General features: G+C 33.6%; 1 protein-coding gene across 2 annotated transcripts; it reads left to right on the top strand.

Annotated features, from left to right (window-relative positions):
- The first annotated feature begins 22 nt into the window (after window positions 1-22).
- Window positions 23-15,641, top strand: LOC133183801 (uncharacterized). Of its 2 annotated transcripts, none has more exons than XM_061318709.1 (17): window positions 23-143; window positions 433-524; window positions 1,199-1,383; window positions 1,585-1,658; window positions 1,897-2,015; window positions 2,247-2,308; window positions 2,402-2,493; window positions 2,934-3,027; window positions 3,156-3,303; window positions 3,584-3,712; window positions 4,306-4,447; window positions 7,402-7,552; window positions 9,205-9,438; window positions 10,192-10,324; window positions 10,554-10,652; window positions 10,844-11,008; window positions 15,393-15,641. In XM_061318709.1, the coding sequence occupies exons 1-17, from the start codon at window positions 121-123 to the stop codon at window positions 15,488-15,490; spliced, it is 2,040 nt and encodes a 679-aa protein (XP_061174693.1). In that variant the 5' UTR covers window positions 23-120; the 3' UTR covers window positions 15,491-15,641. The 2 variants fall into 2 exon arrangements, with proteins under 2 accessions (XP_061174693.1, XP_061174692.1); XM_061318708.1 differs by having other exon boundaries at window positions 10,189-10,324.
- Window positions 15,642-16,586: the final 945 nt, after the last annotated feature.

Below are 16,586 nucleotides of genomic sequence, written 5' to 3'. Positions count from 1 at the left end.
GAAGACGTGTGACGTGACCACTGAAAGTTTCACTTCCGGTTTTATACACGTGCGTGAAGAATTTGTAAACAATGAGTGAACGGTGAACCAAGATCATGTAGCTTGTAACAAAGAACAAATATGAAGGTGGTCGCACTTGTAAGGTAAACTTGTTCATCATATACTATAGTAGAAATGCAAAAACTTAAATATTCTGGGTTGATCGTCGTTTTTTTTTCTTTTGAATTTTAAGTGTATATATTTTGGTTACAATTTACAAAAGACAGAATACATGTATCTGTATCTTTATGGTATACATTGTCAGTAGGTATCAAGTATGGTTTTTGTTCAAAGGGATTATATATGTTATGTATTAATAGAATATTAAATAAGATATCTACAGAAGTTGTCATTGTATCATGTGCTATCAGAAATTTCATATTCTTTTTCCAGTGGTGGTAAGGACAGCTGCTATAATATGATGCAATGTGTGAGTGAGGGGCATCAAATTGTTGCACTAGCCAACCTAAAACCAGAAAAGAAAGGTAATACTAGCTAAGGATCATCTTAATAATATTGTAGTGCAACCAAGCATGCAGTCTTTCTGCTACTTTAAAATCCTTTTACAATCCTTCGTATCATCTGGTAAATAATTTCATCCTCATTTGGTAGCATAAAATGAAATTCCAGTAATCAGTTTACAAATTTTTAAATGTTAATAGCAATCACATTATGTACAAAATTGAATTTACAAAACATCTAAATTTGAATCCTCCGAACCATGTGGGTGTGCTCCTGTATAAACAATTGTTTGGGGCAGCTCTGGTGGAGGTGCTAATACATGGCAGCTACTGGGTAGTCTAACAGGCACTTGATTGCATAAAATATATATACATCTAAATATCTTTTTTTTCTCTACAATATCATATTAAATGGGTCACCTGTGACAAGTAACGGTTGCTATTTATATAATTATTTTTTTTGCATGTACTCATGTAGGGTTTGACACACGGTGCACTGATGTATTTTCTTTTGAAAAGGAAGTTGAGCATTATTTAGACATAGTATGCTTACACTTTATAAATCCTTAAGTTTGTTTGCTATGCAAAAACAGTTGGGTATTGATTACATAGAGACAGACTTATGGAAAGCATAGTACAGGTATTATTTAATAATTTATGATTATAGTGAAAATATCTGATATTGTCAAATTTTTCAGATGAACTGGACAGCTATATGTTCCAAACAGTAGGTCATCATGGCATAGACTTGTACGCAGAAGCCATTGGTCTCCCCTTATATAGGCACACAATTCATGGCTCCTCAAAATCTATAGGACGAGATTACATGGTCACAGAAAATGATGAAGTAGAAGATTTATTCAATTTACTTAAAAATGTTAAGGTACATGTATTTTATTTTTTAGATGACAATGTGTATAATAAATAGTCAATTTTATCTGAGTGATGAAATATCCAATTGATGTCCTGTAATTTTGCTTTAAAAAATATATGGAAATAAATGAATGAAGAAATGTGAAGCTTATAAGTTACAAAGTTGACATTTCAATTGAAGATTAAAGTCATATCATTTTTTTTTTCTCAGGAAGAATGTGGAATTGAGGCTGTATCAGTTGGAGCCATTTTGTCAGATTATCAAAGAGTCAGAGTTGAAAATGTGTAAGTCAGATTTATACATGTAATAGGACAACATTACAAAATTGTCAAATTTGTTGATACATGTCTCACTGCATTTTAATTACTTCCTTCTTTTTAAAATAACAAATTTACAGAATTGTTAAATGTGTTGATACATGACCATTTAACTTATTAATTACTTCTGATACTCTGTTCATAATCTGTTATTTTATTTAAATGAATGTATCAAATAAAATATCTTCTTCCTTTTTTACCACAGATGTCAGAGGCTTGGACTTACGTCCCTTGCCTATTTATGGAGGAGAGACCAAGAAGAGTTGTTAAAAGAGATGATTGAATCACAGGTGATAGCAGTTCTAATCAAAGTTGCTTCCCTTGGTAAGATTATAATCAAGAAAAGCTTTTCAGGCAAAATTATACAATAAATCTTGCATGATCTTATTTTAAGAAAACACAAGCACTGTATTGTAACCTAAAGTTAAATTAATTGTGCAAGTTACAAAATTACAAACATATTACATCATAGAATTTATTAAATTAATTTATTACTGTTACATTGTTTCAAACTTGCCATATACCCCTGCATACATTGCCTCATTTTATTCTTAGGTTTAGAGCCTAAACACTTAGGTAAAACCCTGGGAGAGATGTCCCCTCATTTAAAGAAAATGGTAAGTTACATCATCTTGTGTGCCTTTAGTATCTGTTAAATAAGTTAAGGTATTTAAGGTGCACATGTACCCTTCTTATATTTCTATATTTAGAAAGAAAAATATCAGTTGAATGTATGCGGGGAAGGCGGAGAGTATGAGACCTTTACTGTGGACTGTCCTCTATTTGAGAAACGAATCATAATGTAAGTTAATAATCATGAGTATCCACAGTAGCAATCAAAGTATCCACAGTAGCAATCAAATCACTAATTGTAGGATATGTATACTGTGGAATAATTCAAGGGAGTCAATTTTCATGGGCAACAAAAATTTTACTGGTTCATGGTGACTTGTATATTCAGAAAATTCAATGAATGGATATGTGGACAATGTTATCATTTTGGAAAATTTTATTTCATGGGTAAGGGTTAACAACGAAATCCAAGATGATTTCACAGTTTTCTGTTTGAAAGGAAAAAAATCATTAAAGGAAAATGATATGTGTGTTCTTCTAAGAGAAAGTTTATTAATCTGTTATGATTATTCAATATAAAGATAAGCATTTTATAAAATCAATGAAATTGACCCCCCCCCCCTAAAAAAAAAAAACCCTGATGTTCATGTACATGTATTACAATTGTAGAGATGAAGTAGAAACAGTTATCCATTCTGATGATGCCTTTGCCCCAGTAGCTTATTTGAACATAAAAAGAGCACATCTAGAGGAAAAACCACTGGTAAAAATATAATTCTTCTTAAAACCTGAAATTGTAACAAGTTTTTTGTAACATATTCCGAGTTTTTAGTGATAATTGTTAAAATCAGTTTGAATGCTCTTAATTTTCACACAAATAAAACTGTACAGATAGATGAAGATATGGCAGACAGAGTAAAAGATTTGCCAATGTTAAGAAGCTCTCAGCTACACTCCTCCCTTCAACTGGAGAACACCACACAAGATCCACCCATGACTTCTCTCAGAGATGAAAGTCACAAAACAGTCTCACTTACAGGTAGAGTAAAATATGAACCCACTATTATGCTTGATTTGATTTTTGATAAAAATAATGTTATATGAGAGTTGTACAGGAGCATAATTATTTCCCATTGCTTTCATACCCTTAATATAAAAATTGTTCTTTTTATTGAACTTTTTTTTCCTTTCAAATTCTGGAATAAACTCCTACAAAGGAGTGTTGTATGCAATGTTTATTATTTATGTCAACTTTATCTCAGAAACAAAAAAAAAAGATTGACCCTACTTTGCTTCTCATACAGTTTTGTTATTTTCAGTGAGTGAAGATAAACTGATCTCTGTGGTAACTGAACATAACCATTTATGGATAACTGGACTCATTGGTCTGAACACAGGAAATACCAGCTTAACAGAAATCACCATCAAAACAATGAGCAAGCTTAAAGGTTTGTTTTTAAGCTAAATTAGAGTGTTCCAAGAAATGGAGAGACTGATCCCAATTTATTTTCTTACAATTTATCAAATGTATTTAAAATTCAGTTTGTGTGGTAACTGTTAAAGTACAGTGTCTTGAGCTCATAATGGTGAAATATACATGCTAATTATCAAATCCAGGCCTCTCAAAATTCCAAACACATAAGTTAAATTAGCTGTTTGGAGTATTCACCTAGATAGATGCTGGGGACAGTGATCCATAAGTGTCACCCTGCTCTGTAGTGACACAAAATATCCTCGCATGGTTTTTTTGATAATTGCTCGTGGAAATCCTTTGGGTAGTTGCATGACCTCTGTCCTTTCTTAGATGCCTTTTAGGTACAAAATTAATTGAAAGCAGTCTACCAGTACACTGTATGAAAAAAATATTTCCTTTTCTTCAAATTTAGTATTTTTATCTTCATGAGGTCATAAATCAGTGATCTATTGTTCCATTTTGTCAACAGTTAAAGTGGAGATCAACGTTAAATTTAGGAGATAGGGATTCAATATAAATTTTACTATCATGGAGGACCATGTGTTTAATAAATACGTCTTGTTTTAGAGATCTTGGAAAACTCTCCAGCAACCAGTAGCTGTGGTGTGAGTTGTGTTGCCATGGTTCACCTGTATATTCAAGACATGTCCATATTTGGTGAAGTTAATTCTGTTTACAAAACATATTTTGGGATTAATCCACCTGCTAGGTATGCTATACATCTGTATGCTATACGGTCAAACTTGTTTTGTATGAACACAGATATTGCCAATTTATTGATATGGCAAAGTTTTTTGGGGTCCCAAGCAAACATTCTTAAAAATTCCTTGTAAAATATTACAGTTATAACAGACTCTGATACAACAAATTAATGGATAAAATGAATTGATTTTGTGTCCTGTAGAGGTTAAACGTAACAAAATTTACCATCTTTTATAACAAATTTTTTAAGGTCCAAAAATTTAAAATATTAAACTGACTTTATACCTACCTACCTACGTAGTCGTCGTTATTCCCAGGGGCACATAGGGCAAGGACTACCGTATATACTCGCCTATAAGTCGGTCCGCCTATAAGTCGGTTGTGATTTTTGAGGTTATTTTGGAGGGATTTGCAATTGACCCGCCTATAAGTCGGTACAACTTTTTGCCAGAATCGGTGGACAATTTCAATTAATGCTCTAATGATTTAACGTTTTTCAAATAATATTTTGAAGGATTACGCCGATATTTTATCTCTTTTTTTTCCCTTCTCTTATAAATTTCATATCAATACTCTAATTTATTTACCTGTGTTCAAATAATATGTTAGGATATGACATCTGTAAATACTTGTACTTTATTTATAATCTATTTATACTTTATTTATAATTTATAATCATAGAATACATAAATAATATAATACGTTCAGACATTTCTCAACGATAATCGTCGAAGTTATGTAAAAAATACTACATGTTGTCGTCCAGAAAAATACCAAGCTTTTGATGTCTCGCCTATAAGTCGGACATAGAGTTTTAGACCAAAAGTTAACTCCCAAAAAACCGACTTATAGGCGAGTATATACGGTAGACTTCTCCATCTCACTGACTTTATAATTTAAAAGTAGTCATAATTGAAATTTTATTTAACAAAAAAATTTAGTTCTCCAAGATAGGTTTTATATTTGATTTTTCACTGAAGTTCAACATATTAGATAGTAATAAGAAGGAAAATACATGTATGCATTGTGAATTTGCCTTAGACACTAATACAAATTCGTTAACAGATATAAAAAAAACATAGCAAAGTAAATCCGGAGGTCCGTAGGACTTACCGTAATTGCTATTTATAAATCAAGTTTGTAATAAGGTCAGAAATAAAGACAGAAGAAACTCAACATTTAGATGTATTTGCCCTGGTACATGTATGTATATAAACACATGTATCTCATTTAAAGTGACAGTACGGCGCATCTCATCAAAAAACTGACTAGATAAAATTTTCCGACAAAATTTGGAATTTTTTACTACTCATAAATGTATAAACTTTCAGAAAATTACAACTTTTACAATTAAATAATTTGGATTATTTCATTAAAATTAATAATTATTTATGGGACGTAAATATATACATCGCAACGTGTTTGGGGTTCCACATTCCATGCTTTGCACGCATGGGTAGTTTTCATAAACAAAACAGCATGGTTAGAGAGGGAATCCCGGTAGGCCTGCTACATTGACAAAGTCGACTAAAAATAAAAAGAAACTGAAAATAGAACTTGAAAAAGCAACTTTCCTGACTAAAATTTAGTTTGGGGATTAATATAATCGCTGGATAAGGAAGAAACGGGAACTCGGCGACACTCAAGCAGGGCTCTCGAAGGTTCGACAGGTTTGTTGATACTTGTTATCATTTCTCATTTTTCCGTCGCTTTCAAAGAAAAAAAAATAGTGTAAACTCAACATAAAAAATACATCTTTGACTTATAAACATTGTTGCCATTTGAAATGCTATTTTTTTTAACTGTGCAGAAAATATTTTGTTTGACATTTGCCGCGATAACGTATGATTAGTTGGTTTTTCCTTTCTCGGGCCCCAATACACAAAACGTCAACATTTGTACTTTTAATTCTGTTAAATTCGCCTGAATGCAGACTAAAATCTTTACGATTATTATTTTAGATTATTTTATCAAAAAGTTAGGATAATATGTGTTTTTGAAAATTGCTTTCACCTAATATTCATTATAACTGTAAACTCTACAGTGTAGGCACGTGCCGTTTTGGAATTCACATGGTACAAATAAACAGATCTAAGATTGCTCCAGTTCGTACGACCCTTGATTTTCCGGCAGATTCTAATTACGTTAATTTTGTTTGAGTAGAGAATATTTCTGTTTCTCAAACTGCTTACATCAACTTTATACCTTATTTCTTAATGATATATTGGGTAAATTTGGATGAAAAAGCACACATTTTGCAGCCGTACTGTCGCTTTAATGATGTTGGAAACAGCATCATTAAAATAAATAAGAATAGTGTACATGTATGTTTACTGAAGTTCTTGGATATGATATATTTATGCCCTGTTCACACGGAGAGTTAAATTCGCAGTAAATTAATGCGAAGTAAAATGATGCGAATTAAACTAATGCAAATTAAATTGCATTCACACGAAAGCTAATGCGAAGTAAACTAATGCAAATATAATTTTATTTCTACAACAAGGCTATTCAGTGAGGCTATTATGATGTCATTTACAAATCACGTCATATTGTGCAGAGCAGATATACATTCTACAAAATGTCATGTAGTGTTTGTACACATTTTAGTGATTAACATAATTTTCCTTTGTTTTCCACTCAAAAATAGCACAAGTAGCTATATTTGACCATCGACATGTGGTCTGTGACTTTATTCTGCCCTTACGCATGCGTCAAAATTTTCGAATTAGCTTCACTTAGCATTCACATGAAGCTAATGCAAAGTAATTTAATACGCAGTAAACTAATTCGAATTAAACTAATTTGCATTAAATTCTTCGTGTGAACGCGGATAAAATTTAATTCACAGTAACTTACGTTTAATTCAAATTAAACTCTCCGTGTGAACAGGGCATTAGAGTGAAGTCACAATAAGCAAGGCTCTTCTGGACTACTCGTACATTTTTCACTTATTTACAGAATTTGTGTCCAGGCCACCTTACCACCTAATGTGGCCCTGCAGATAGATTGTTATTGTAACAAGGATGTTAATGATAGACAAACAATGCATGTTCAGGGCCTATCCCACTGGGCACCAGCAAACATTGGTCCTTATAGTCAATGTGTGAAGGTAAGGCTAATTCATTTCAGTCTAATAACATCTCCATGTCTGGATACATTATTTCACAATAAGTGGTTCATATTATCGATGTCAGTAGCTTAAGTATTGTATTTTTACCGGTATTGATAACTCTCTATAAAACAGTAAAACCAGTGTACACCTCTAAAGAACTCCTTTATTTGACTGAGTTATAGGCCTTTATAGACTTCAATCAAAGTTGATGTTTTTAGGGATTGGGGATATTTAGGTCACCTGAGTTTACTCAAGTGACCTATTGCTCTCTGTTTTCATTCGTCGGCGTGCATCGTCCATCGTCCTTTGTGTGTTAACATTTGAACATTTTCAGCTTCTTCTCTGGAACCACTGAACCAATTTCAACCAAATTTGGCATATAGCATCTATCTGTGGAGGGGAGTGAAAATTGTGAAATTCATGACCCCTACCTCCCCCCCCCCCCCCCTGGTGCCTGAGGGGTGGGGCAAAACCATCAAAATAAATGCAATCTTTAAAAATCTTCTTCTTTACTCCTGAACATCAAGCAGGCAAATTGTTGGCATTATTGTAATAAGCATTGAGCCCTCTACTTAAATTGTGAAATTCATGGCCTCAGGGTCAGGGGTTCTGGTGCTAGGGCAGGGCTCTGTTGAATATATAGTGATAATGCATTATTTCTTTAAAAATCTTCTTCTCTGATCCAGGGCAAACATACTAAATGCACAGTTATGATGAGTAAGGGTGCCTCTTCCTTTATTTTGAATTTCATGGCCCCTGGGTCAGGGGTCCTGATGTTAGGGCGGGGCTTTAATGATTACATAGTAAAAATGCAATAATTCTTTGACAATCTTCTCCTTTTCTCCTGGGTATTAAGCTGATGAACTAAAAGTTTAGTGTAAAGTAGTGATGAGTAAGGGTACATCTTCCAAAATTGTGGAATTCATGGCCCCAGGCTCAGGGGTTCTGGTGTTAGGGTGGGGGTCTGTTGAATATATAGTGAAAATGCATTATTTCTTTAAAAATCATTTTCTTTGATCCAGGGTATTAAGCTAACAAACTGAATAGTTATGCATAGTTATGATGAGTAAGGAAGCCTCTTCCAAAATTGTGAATTTCATGACCCCTGGGTCAGGGGTTCTGGTGTTAGGGCGGGGCTCTAATGATTACATAGTAAAAAATGTAATAATACTTTGAAAATCTTCTCCTTTCCTCCTGGGTATAAAACCGATGAACTAAGAGTATAGTTATGATGAGTAAGGGTGCCTCTTCCAAAATTGTGAATTTTATGGCCCCTGGTTCAGGTTCTGGTGTTAGGGCAGGGCTCTAATGATTTCATAGTGAAAAATGCATTAATTCTTTGATAATCCTCTGCTCTGTTTCTGGGCATTAAGAAAGCAAAATAAATGTAAAGTTATGATGATCAAGTGTGCCTCTTTCGAAATTGTGAATTTCATGGCCTCTGGTTTAACCCATGAACCCAATTTAATTGTGGCAAAGTTCTTACATGATACTCAGGTGACCTATAAGACCCATGGGGCTCTTGTTGTTTATAAGGGCAACAAATGTATTCCAAAGATAACATACAATGTAACATGTAGAATACTACATGTACAGGTAGCTTCCCAGGAAGATTTATTTAAATTTAGTTTTTTTTATAAACAAAACAGGTCAAAGACAAACTATATGTGGCAGGACAGATAGCAATGTGCCCAGCTAACTTGGCGATTATAAGTGGAGGAATAGTTCCGCAGGCAAGACTGTCTCTCCGCCATGTACAGAGGATATTAGAAGCAATGCATTGTGGGATGGACAAACTAAATATGGTTGTTTGTTATGTTACTGATATTGGCTATGTACAGTCAGCTCAAAAGGAATTGGAAACATACAAATTAAGATATGAGGTAAAAAAAAAATCCTTGTTTTGGTATGAAATTGGCAAAAAAGGAAAGAAAAGATTTAAGTGTCTCAAGTTTAAGAAATTTTATCCGTTGAGTATGTCTTCAATGGATTTCAAGTAGATGGCATTTCTAAAAATTACTTCAGTACATGTATCTACATGTTTTTGTTTGAGTGCAGCAGCCTTGGGGTAAATAGAATAATGGACTTTTGCGAGAAACGCTGACTTGTACAGTCGACAGCTTACTTTGACATTTAAACTTGTGTTATGTACAGAGGTACAGAATTGATAATAGATAAGAAAACATTAATAGTGGTTATAGGTATGGTGTTAGAGGCCCATAAATGATTTACCTGTATACAACCAACACAACAGATGATGGGAGACAGAATAACATTGCTTATATGTTATTTGTAAGGGGTAGTATCTCCTTTCAGTTTCATTTGTTGATGAAATTAAATAAGGAAGGAAAAAAACATTTCAAAAGGAAAACTTGACAAGAGTTGGTCAAGGTGGAAAGGGAGGGGGTTGAGGATAGGGTGGTTGCAGTTCCCTTCCTAGACAACATAATATGTGCTTTGAAACTGTCCATTATTACCTTTTAATTAATTGTTCAGCTGAATATTTATATCGCAAAAGGGCCTCTGTATATTGTCCTAGTAAAAAAATATGCCGTCGACTATAAAAGTCAGCCCTTCTCGCAAAAGTCCAATGTTGACATTGTGATTACATCACCTGTTTCCTCTGTTGTCAGAAGGATGGGGAGTTTGGAGTAGAGGAACAGAACAGTTCCTCACCCACAGTGGTTTATGTAGAGGTACCAAGGTTACCTAAAGATGCTCTCATAGAATGGCAGGTCACAGCTAGAACAGACCTCCATGAATTGTCTGGTAAGTGTTAGAAAGGTTGATGTCAATGCCCTACATGCAACATTTGAAAACATAAGAAATAATGTTAATGGTGTTTTGGAAGATATGTATCAAAGTACACTAAAACAGCCACAATTTTTTTTTATGTTACATGTGCATATTCTTGAGACTTTATTCAGCAGGAAATATCAGAGGATATCACAACATTTATCCACAAGTTAATTTTACATAATCATTCAGTACTGTTCAGTTGCAGAATGGAGGAAGAATATTCAGTTGCCCCACTTTAAATGTTATGTACATTGTCTCCATACTGATGAAGAAATCATTTCATGTGTGATATCAATAAGTAAGTAAAGAAGGGAAACTATACACATATTTTTTTTAAATTCAAAATATTTAAATATTTAGTTTGTAAAATCAATTTCCAATTAAAAACATTCTAATCATAGAAATTTATAAAATGAATGTAACATTTTCTGCTTATTTAAATAAAATTGATGACCATTGACTGACCCCATTGAACTAATTCTTTTTCAGGAAGTATAGAATCTGTTGAGAATTCATTAACAAAGAAAGTGTTAGACTGTTTCCGTCAGGTCCTAAATGAAGTCCAAGTATCACTGCCAGCAACATTTAAGTCAATATTCCCACTACGAATTTTCTTCTCCTCTAGTCAGCTCAATATCAATGAACTTTATCAGGGTAAGACTTTCATTGATATTTTCTCATTGTTCTTGCTTGTACTAATTAGTATAACTTTTTAGCCAGTTAGATTTGCTTGGATTTTATTTCAAAAGCATTTACTGCTGTTTTTTTTTTTTCTTTTTGATGTTTGTTTTTAAGTCAAAAATAACAACTTGAATTGTAGTGTAGGAGAGATTTAATTGTCTTGTTGTAGTGGTAGCTGATATTAATGTCCTGTTGTAGTGGTAGCAGATATTTATGTCATGTTGTAGTGGTAGCAGATATTTATGTCTTTTTGTAATGGTAGCAGATATTTATGTCTTCTTGTAATGCTAGCTGATATTTATGTCTTGTTGTAGTGGTAGTAGATAATTATGTCTTTTTGTAATAGTAGCAGATATTTATGTCTTGATGTAGTGGTAGCAGGTAATTATGTCCTGTTGTAGTGGTAGCTGTTATTAATGTCCTGTTGTAGTGGTAGCAGATATTTATGTCTTGATGTAGTGGTAGCAGATAATTATGTCCTGTTGTAGAGGTAACAGATATTTATGTCTTGTTGTAGTGGTAGCGGATATTTATGTCTTGTTGTAGTGGTAGCAGATATTTATGTCTTGTTGTAATGGTAGCAGTTATTTATGTCTTGTTGTAGTGGTAGCAGATAATTATGTCTTGTTGTAGTGGTAGCTGTTATTAATGTCCTGTTGTAGTGGTAGCAGATATTTATGTTGTGTTATAGTGGTATCCGAGATATAGGTCATATTGTAGTTGTGTTAGAAATTTATATGGATGATTTATGTCATATGATAGTGGTTGTAGAAATTATATTATGTTTTAGGGGAGCAAAAAATGTGTGCTGTGTTAAGTTGCAAAATTAAGGTCTTATTGTAATGGTGACAGAAAATTAAATCACCAGATAATACAGTAGCCTGTTGACATTTTTGTTTCTGTCATGTGCTGCATGTATCCTTCATCATTCAAAGATTTTTGAACATTTTTATTCCCCCCACAAACAAAGTTGGGAGGTTGTTATATAGGAATCACCTTTTCTGTCTGTCCATGCGTCCATCCGTCTTTCTGTGCAATCTTGTCCAGGCTATAACTTTGTAATGGAGAATCACTGGAAGCTCATACTTGATACAGAGATTGCTTATGACATGAAGATGTGCCATAACCTTAAACCAAGGTCTTTCTGGCAAGTTCAAGGTCACTGGCAAAAAGAGAATTAAATTCTTATCTGGGCTATTACTTGTAATGGAGAATCACTGGAAGCTCTTACTAGGTACAAGGACTGCTTATGACCCAAGGGCATGTTATGACCTTGTACCAAGGTCATTCTGGCAAGTTCAAGGTCACTGACAGAAAAAGTATAAATTTTTTGTCTGAGCTATAACTTTGACTTTATATTTGAGAATCACTGGAAGCTCATGCTTGGTACAGAGATTGCTTATGATGCTAGGGTGTGTGATGACCTTGATCCAAGGTCATTTTGGCAAGTTCAATGTCACTGGCAGAAAAATTATAGAAATCTTGTTTTGGGTATAACTTTATCATGAAAATCCCTAGAAGCTCATATTGGCTTTGACCCGATAGTGTGTCCTAACCTTTAACCAAGGTCATTCTGGCAAGTTCAAGGTCACTGGCAGAAAAAGTATAAAATTCTTGTCTGGGCTATAACTTTGTAATGGAGAATCACTGGAAGCTCGTACTTGATACAGAGATTGCTTATGACCCACAGGGTGTGTCCTGAACTTGAACCAAGGTCATTCTGGCAAGTTCAAGGTAACTAGCAGAAAAGTATAAAAATCTTGTCTGGGCTATTACTTTGTAATGGAAAATCATCAGAAGCTCATACTTGGTACAGAGATTGTTAAGGACTTGAGAGTGTGTCATGACCTTGATCCAAGTTCAAGATCACTGGTAAAAAAAAATGTAACATTTGTAACAGGTCTATAATTTTCTAGTGTGGAAATACTGCATGTCCATATTTCACTGAAATAATTTGTTAACAAGATTTCTTCTGGTAAGTTCAAGGTCACATTTACAAAATTTGAATGGGCACATTAAAAATTGTAGCAGGGGGTATTATTTTGTGAGCTTACTCACAGTACCTCTAGTTCTATATCTTCAATAATCCTTAATCATTCTTTTGATCAATCTCTCTCAGTGTATGAATTTTGGTTAGTATATCTTGAACACTTTCTTTGAGCTACACACAAAGTGTAAAGGACAGAAGGACAGAATGATGGAAGATGGACATGACAATCACTATGTGTGTATATGCCTCGGCCATATTCATGGTAGGGTATAAAAAATCTTCTCTAAAACAGCAAGGTCATGTTAGTCATATTGAAATTGAGGCATCTCAATGTTGTGTGGATTTAATTGTTCATGTCATGACCCCTTGGGGCTAAGGTGAGGCCACAATATGAGGCCACAATTTTCATGTTAAAAAAAAAAGAAACTGAGGGGAAAGATATTTATAAATTCTCCTTCTGAAGAACAATAGGACTAAGGTGACTCAGGTGAGTTTTGTGACTCATGGGCCTCTTGTTTAAAAAACAGCAGAGCCATAATTAATCATTAATAATTTTAATATGCACATATTTTCATGTAGTGTAAATTCAATTTTCTTCAAATCATGGCCCTTTAGGCAGGAGTTGTTCAGCAATATGACTCCAAATTTTACATCAAGGTAAATAGGAATAGGAAAGATCTTTTATGCCTTCTATCAAGAAAATATGGACCAAAATAAGTCCATTTCCCCTGGAGAAAGGATGGGGCCATAACAGAGTTTTACATATAATATTTAGACTTCAACAAAAAAAAGGCTACAGCTGTAAGATAAGCATCAATCCTAAATATTCAATGAATTATAGTAAGGATCTTCCTGTATTTATTTATTATTCATTTGTTGGAAAAAGGAAGTTAACTTGGATGAGCATAGTGGCCCATGGGCTTCTCGTTGGAAGTCATCAACTTCTGTATAATGCATTTGTTGTGTGGACAAGCATGTGATATCTGATACAGCAGTAAGAGAAGCTCAGATAACACTCAGATTATTTTTTTTTAATTATGTTAGTTGTTCTGCAGTCTTGAATCATTAGCCTGCTTATCACAGCTGAGCCTCAAAGAATTGAAAAAAAATATATTCACAGTGCCATTCCATGTCCTAAAAGTAATTATTGATTCTGAAAGACATTTGTGTTTGTATCAGGAATATACAACTAATGTCACAGCTCTGACATGAAAGTCGACAGATTAAGTTTACCTTTATCCCCTTTTAGGCTTAAGTTCTCATTAAATATTTACCACTGCACTCTCGTTACGTAGTTGTATAGTGAGGTCAGTGTCCTGTGACGCCAGTTTTATGTCACCTTCAACTGCTTCATGACAGACATGTATATTAAAAGGTATCACTGCATGTGTAAACTTTTTTAGTTGTATGTCCATTTTACACCAATGCCAAGTTTTCAAAATTTGTAAAGCTTTAAAATATTCTGTAGAAAGATGATGTTCTGGTAACATCAAAGTCCATGTTCCCAAGTTCTCTACTTTTTGTTAGTGTTAGCCGATCGTCATTCTGTGTTAATATAGGATGACATTAACTGTATGTGAAACTTCAGGAAAGTATCCATTACAAAGAGATGAAACATTTTATGGATTACTAAATATTTCTTGAACTTCCGTGTTTTTACATACAGAAAAATACCTGGCACAAACTCAATGAAAGCCTTCAAAATCAGAGAAGCTGTGAGCTGCCAGTTGCAGTTTTTTTTTATACCTGCTAAACCCAATGTTTCTATCTTTAAAAAAATGTAGACTGGAAGGTATCATACACTTTTTCTGCCAGTGACCTTGAATTTCTTAGGTCATGAGCAATATTTGTGTCATGTATGAGCTTCCCATGTTTCTCCATTACAAGATATGGTCAGGAGAGGAATAAAACATATTTTTCTGAAAGTATAACTTTGAACTTGTTCAGATGACCTTAGGTAAAAGTCATGCCACACCCTCAAGTCATAGGTCATCTTTGTATGTAGTAAGAACTTCCAGTGTTTCTCCAGACATGGTCCAGACATGATTACACAGACAGACCAACAGACAAGGTGATTTCTATATACCCCCATGCTTTGTTTGCAGGGTGTAATCATACTGATAACACTTCTTCAAGAAAATTCTTAAATCTCTTCAAAACAAAGACACCATTTATAAAATTTTTACCTCTCACAAAAATATTGCATTTTCCATCAGTTTAATTTCTGTCTCGTTGTTTGTCAGTCATTCAGCTCATTTGTGAATTTTTCACATTAGGTCATAGGTCACACAATTATCAAAAATGATAAACATATTTTACTGTGTATAAGTTTGTTGTCGATCTCTGATATTTCTCTTTTTTTCCTAGATCTTGATCACCAGGGAACAGATTCAGATACCTCATTTGTTTTTGTTCCTGTATTACAACTCTCCTCTCCAGACAAGCTGCTAGAAGCATGTTCATGAAGTTATATCACAGGACAGAGAGTTGACTTTTTTGTTTTTTAAATTAATAATAACAAGATTACAGTGTACATTTTATATATGTCAAAACTGCCTTTACCCTTTTACCAGATGCATTATATGAAAATGATAGACATTTTAAAATGGAGATATTTTGTTATCATTATTTCTTTGAAAATAAAATTTTGGCAATCTTTTTTTTTTTTAATGTGCTTTCACTCCAGATTCTTCCGCTTTCATTGCAGTCATCATTTATATAAACACAAAGAATAGGTCTTATTTTTAAATTCTTAAATGTGCCAGATTAAGTTAAAGCTGTGTTGGGAAACATGAAACTTTTTTGTTATACCTTTAAAATTGGTTCCTTTATAAATCTATACTCAAAAAAGTCTAACATTTCCAATGTTTTACTAATCTGTCATAAAAAAATTGATGTTTGACCACAGAGTGAGATATTGGACCTGTCGCTGAGATATTAGTTTTTATATAGTGCAGGTAAAGGAAATTTACATCATGGAAGCCAGCACGAGATACTTGTTTGTCAAAAAAAAAATAAAAGGTATAACAAAACATTTATTGGCCATGCTCTCCGGCAAAATGCATTTTGTCGACCCCTCGAACCAAACTGTTTGCCTGAGGCCGTTCTTGGGTACGACAACGCATGTTGCCCTTGAACCCAGTCAATAAATGTATATTATGCCAGTACAAGTCCATGTACACTACATTCAATTCATTCAAAAATAAAATATCTGTAAAGTTTGATGAAGTAAGTTATTCTACTAGCATTTGTAAATACTAAATATGTTTTCTAAATGCAGTTAACTTGTTATGATGAAACAGAAATACAAATTTTGCTCTCTGTGGTGTATTAGGTATATAATTATAATTATCCAATTCAAGGGAGCCGACTGGAGTTTTATTGCATAAAACTACAATGGAAAAACTACTTTTATACCATGTATAGCCTACACAGACTTCAGTGAACATGCAGTTTCAGGAAAATCCACCAGTCAGATAATTTTAGGGACCATCTCAAAATACACTTTATTGTACTATAGGATTGTATGGGGAAATGCATATTTTGCACTTCAAAGCAAAT

The sequence above is a fragment of the Saccostrea echinata genome, unplaced genomic scaffold, assembly GCF_033153115.1.
Source record: "Saccostrea echinata isolate AGI-Se365-2 ecotype Australia unplaced genomic scaffold, CSIRO_AGI_Sech_v1 ptg000009l, whole genome shotgun sequence".
In the NCBI taxonomy this organism is placed as follows: domain Eukaryota; kingdom Metazoa; phylum Mollusca; class Bivalvia; order Ostreida; family Ostreidae; genus Saccostrea; species Saccostrea echinata.
This window is presented reverse-complemented; position numbering and strand designations above follow the sequence as displayed.

Excerpts from the sequence above, each read along its gene's own strand:
- LOC133183801 (XM_061318708.1), top strand. The coding sequence starts at position 121 with ATGAAGGTGGTCGCACTTGTAAG. Across the intron at positions 3,028-3,155 it reads ATCTAGAGGAAAAACCACTG|ATAGATGAAGATATGGCAGA; the intron begins GTAAAAATATAA and ends AAAACTGTACAG. Across the intron at positions 3,713-4,305 it reads AACAATGAGCAAGCTTAAAG|AGATCTTGGAAAACTCTCCA; the intron begins GTTTGTTTTTAA and ends GTCTTGTTTTAG.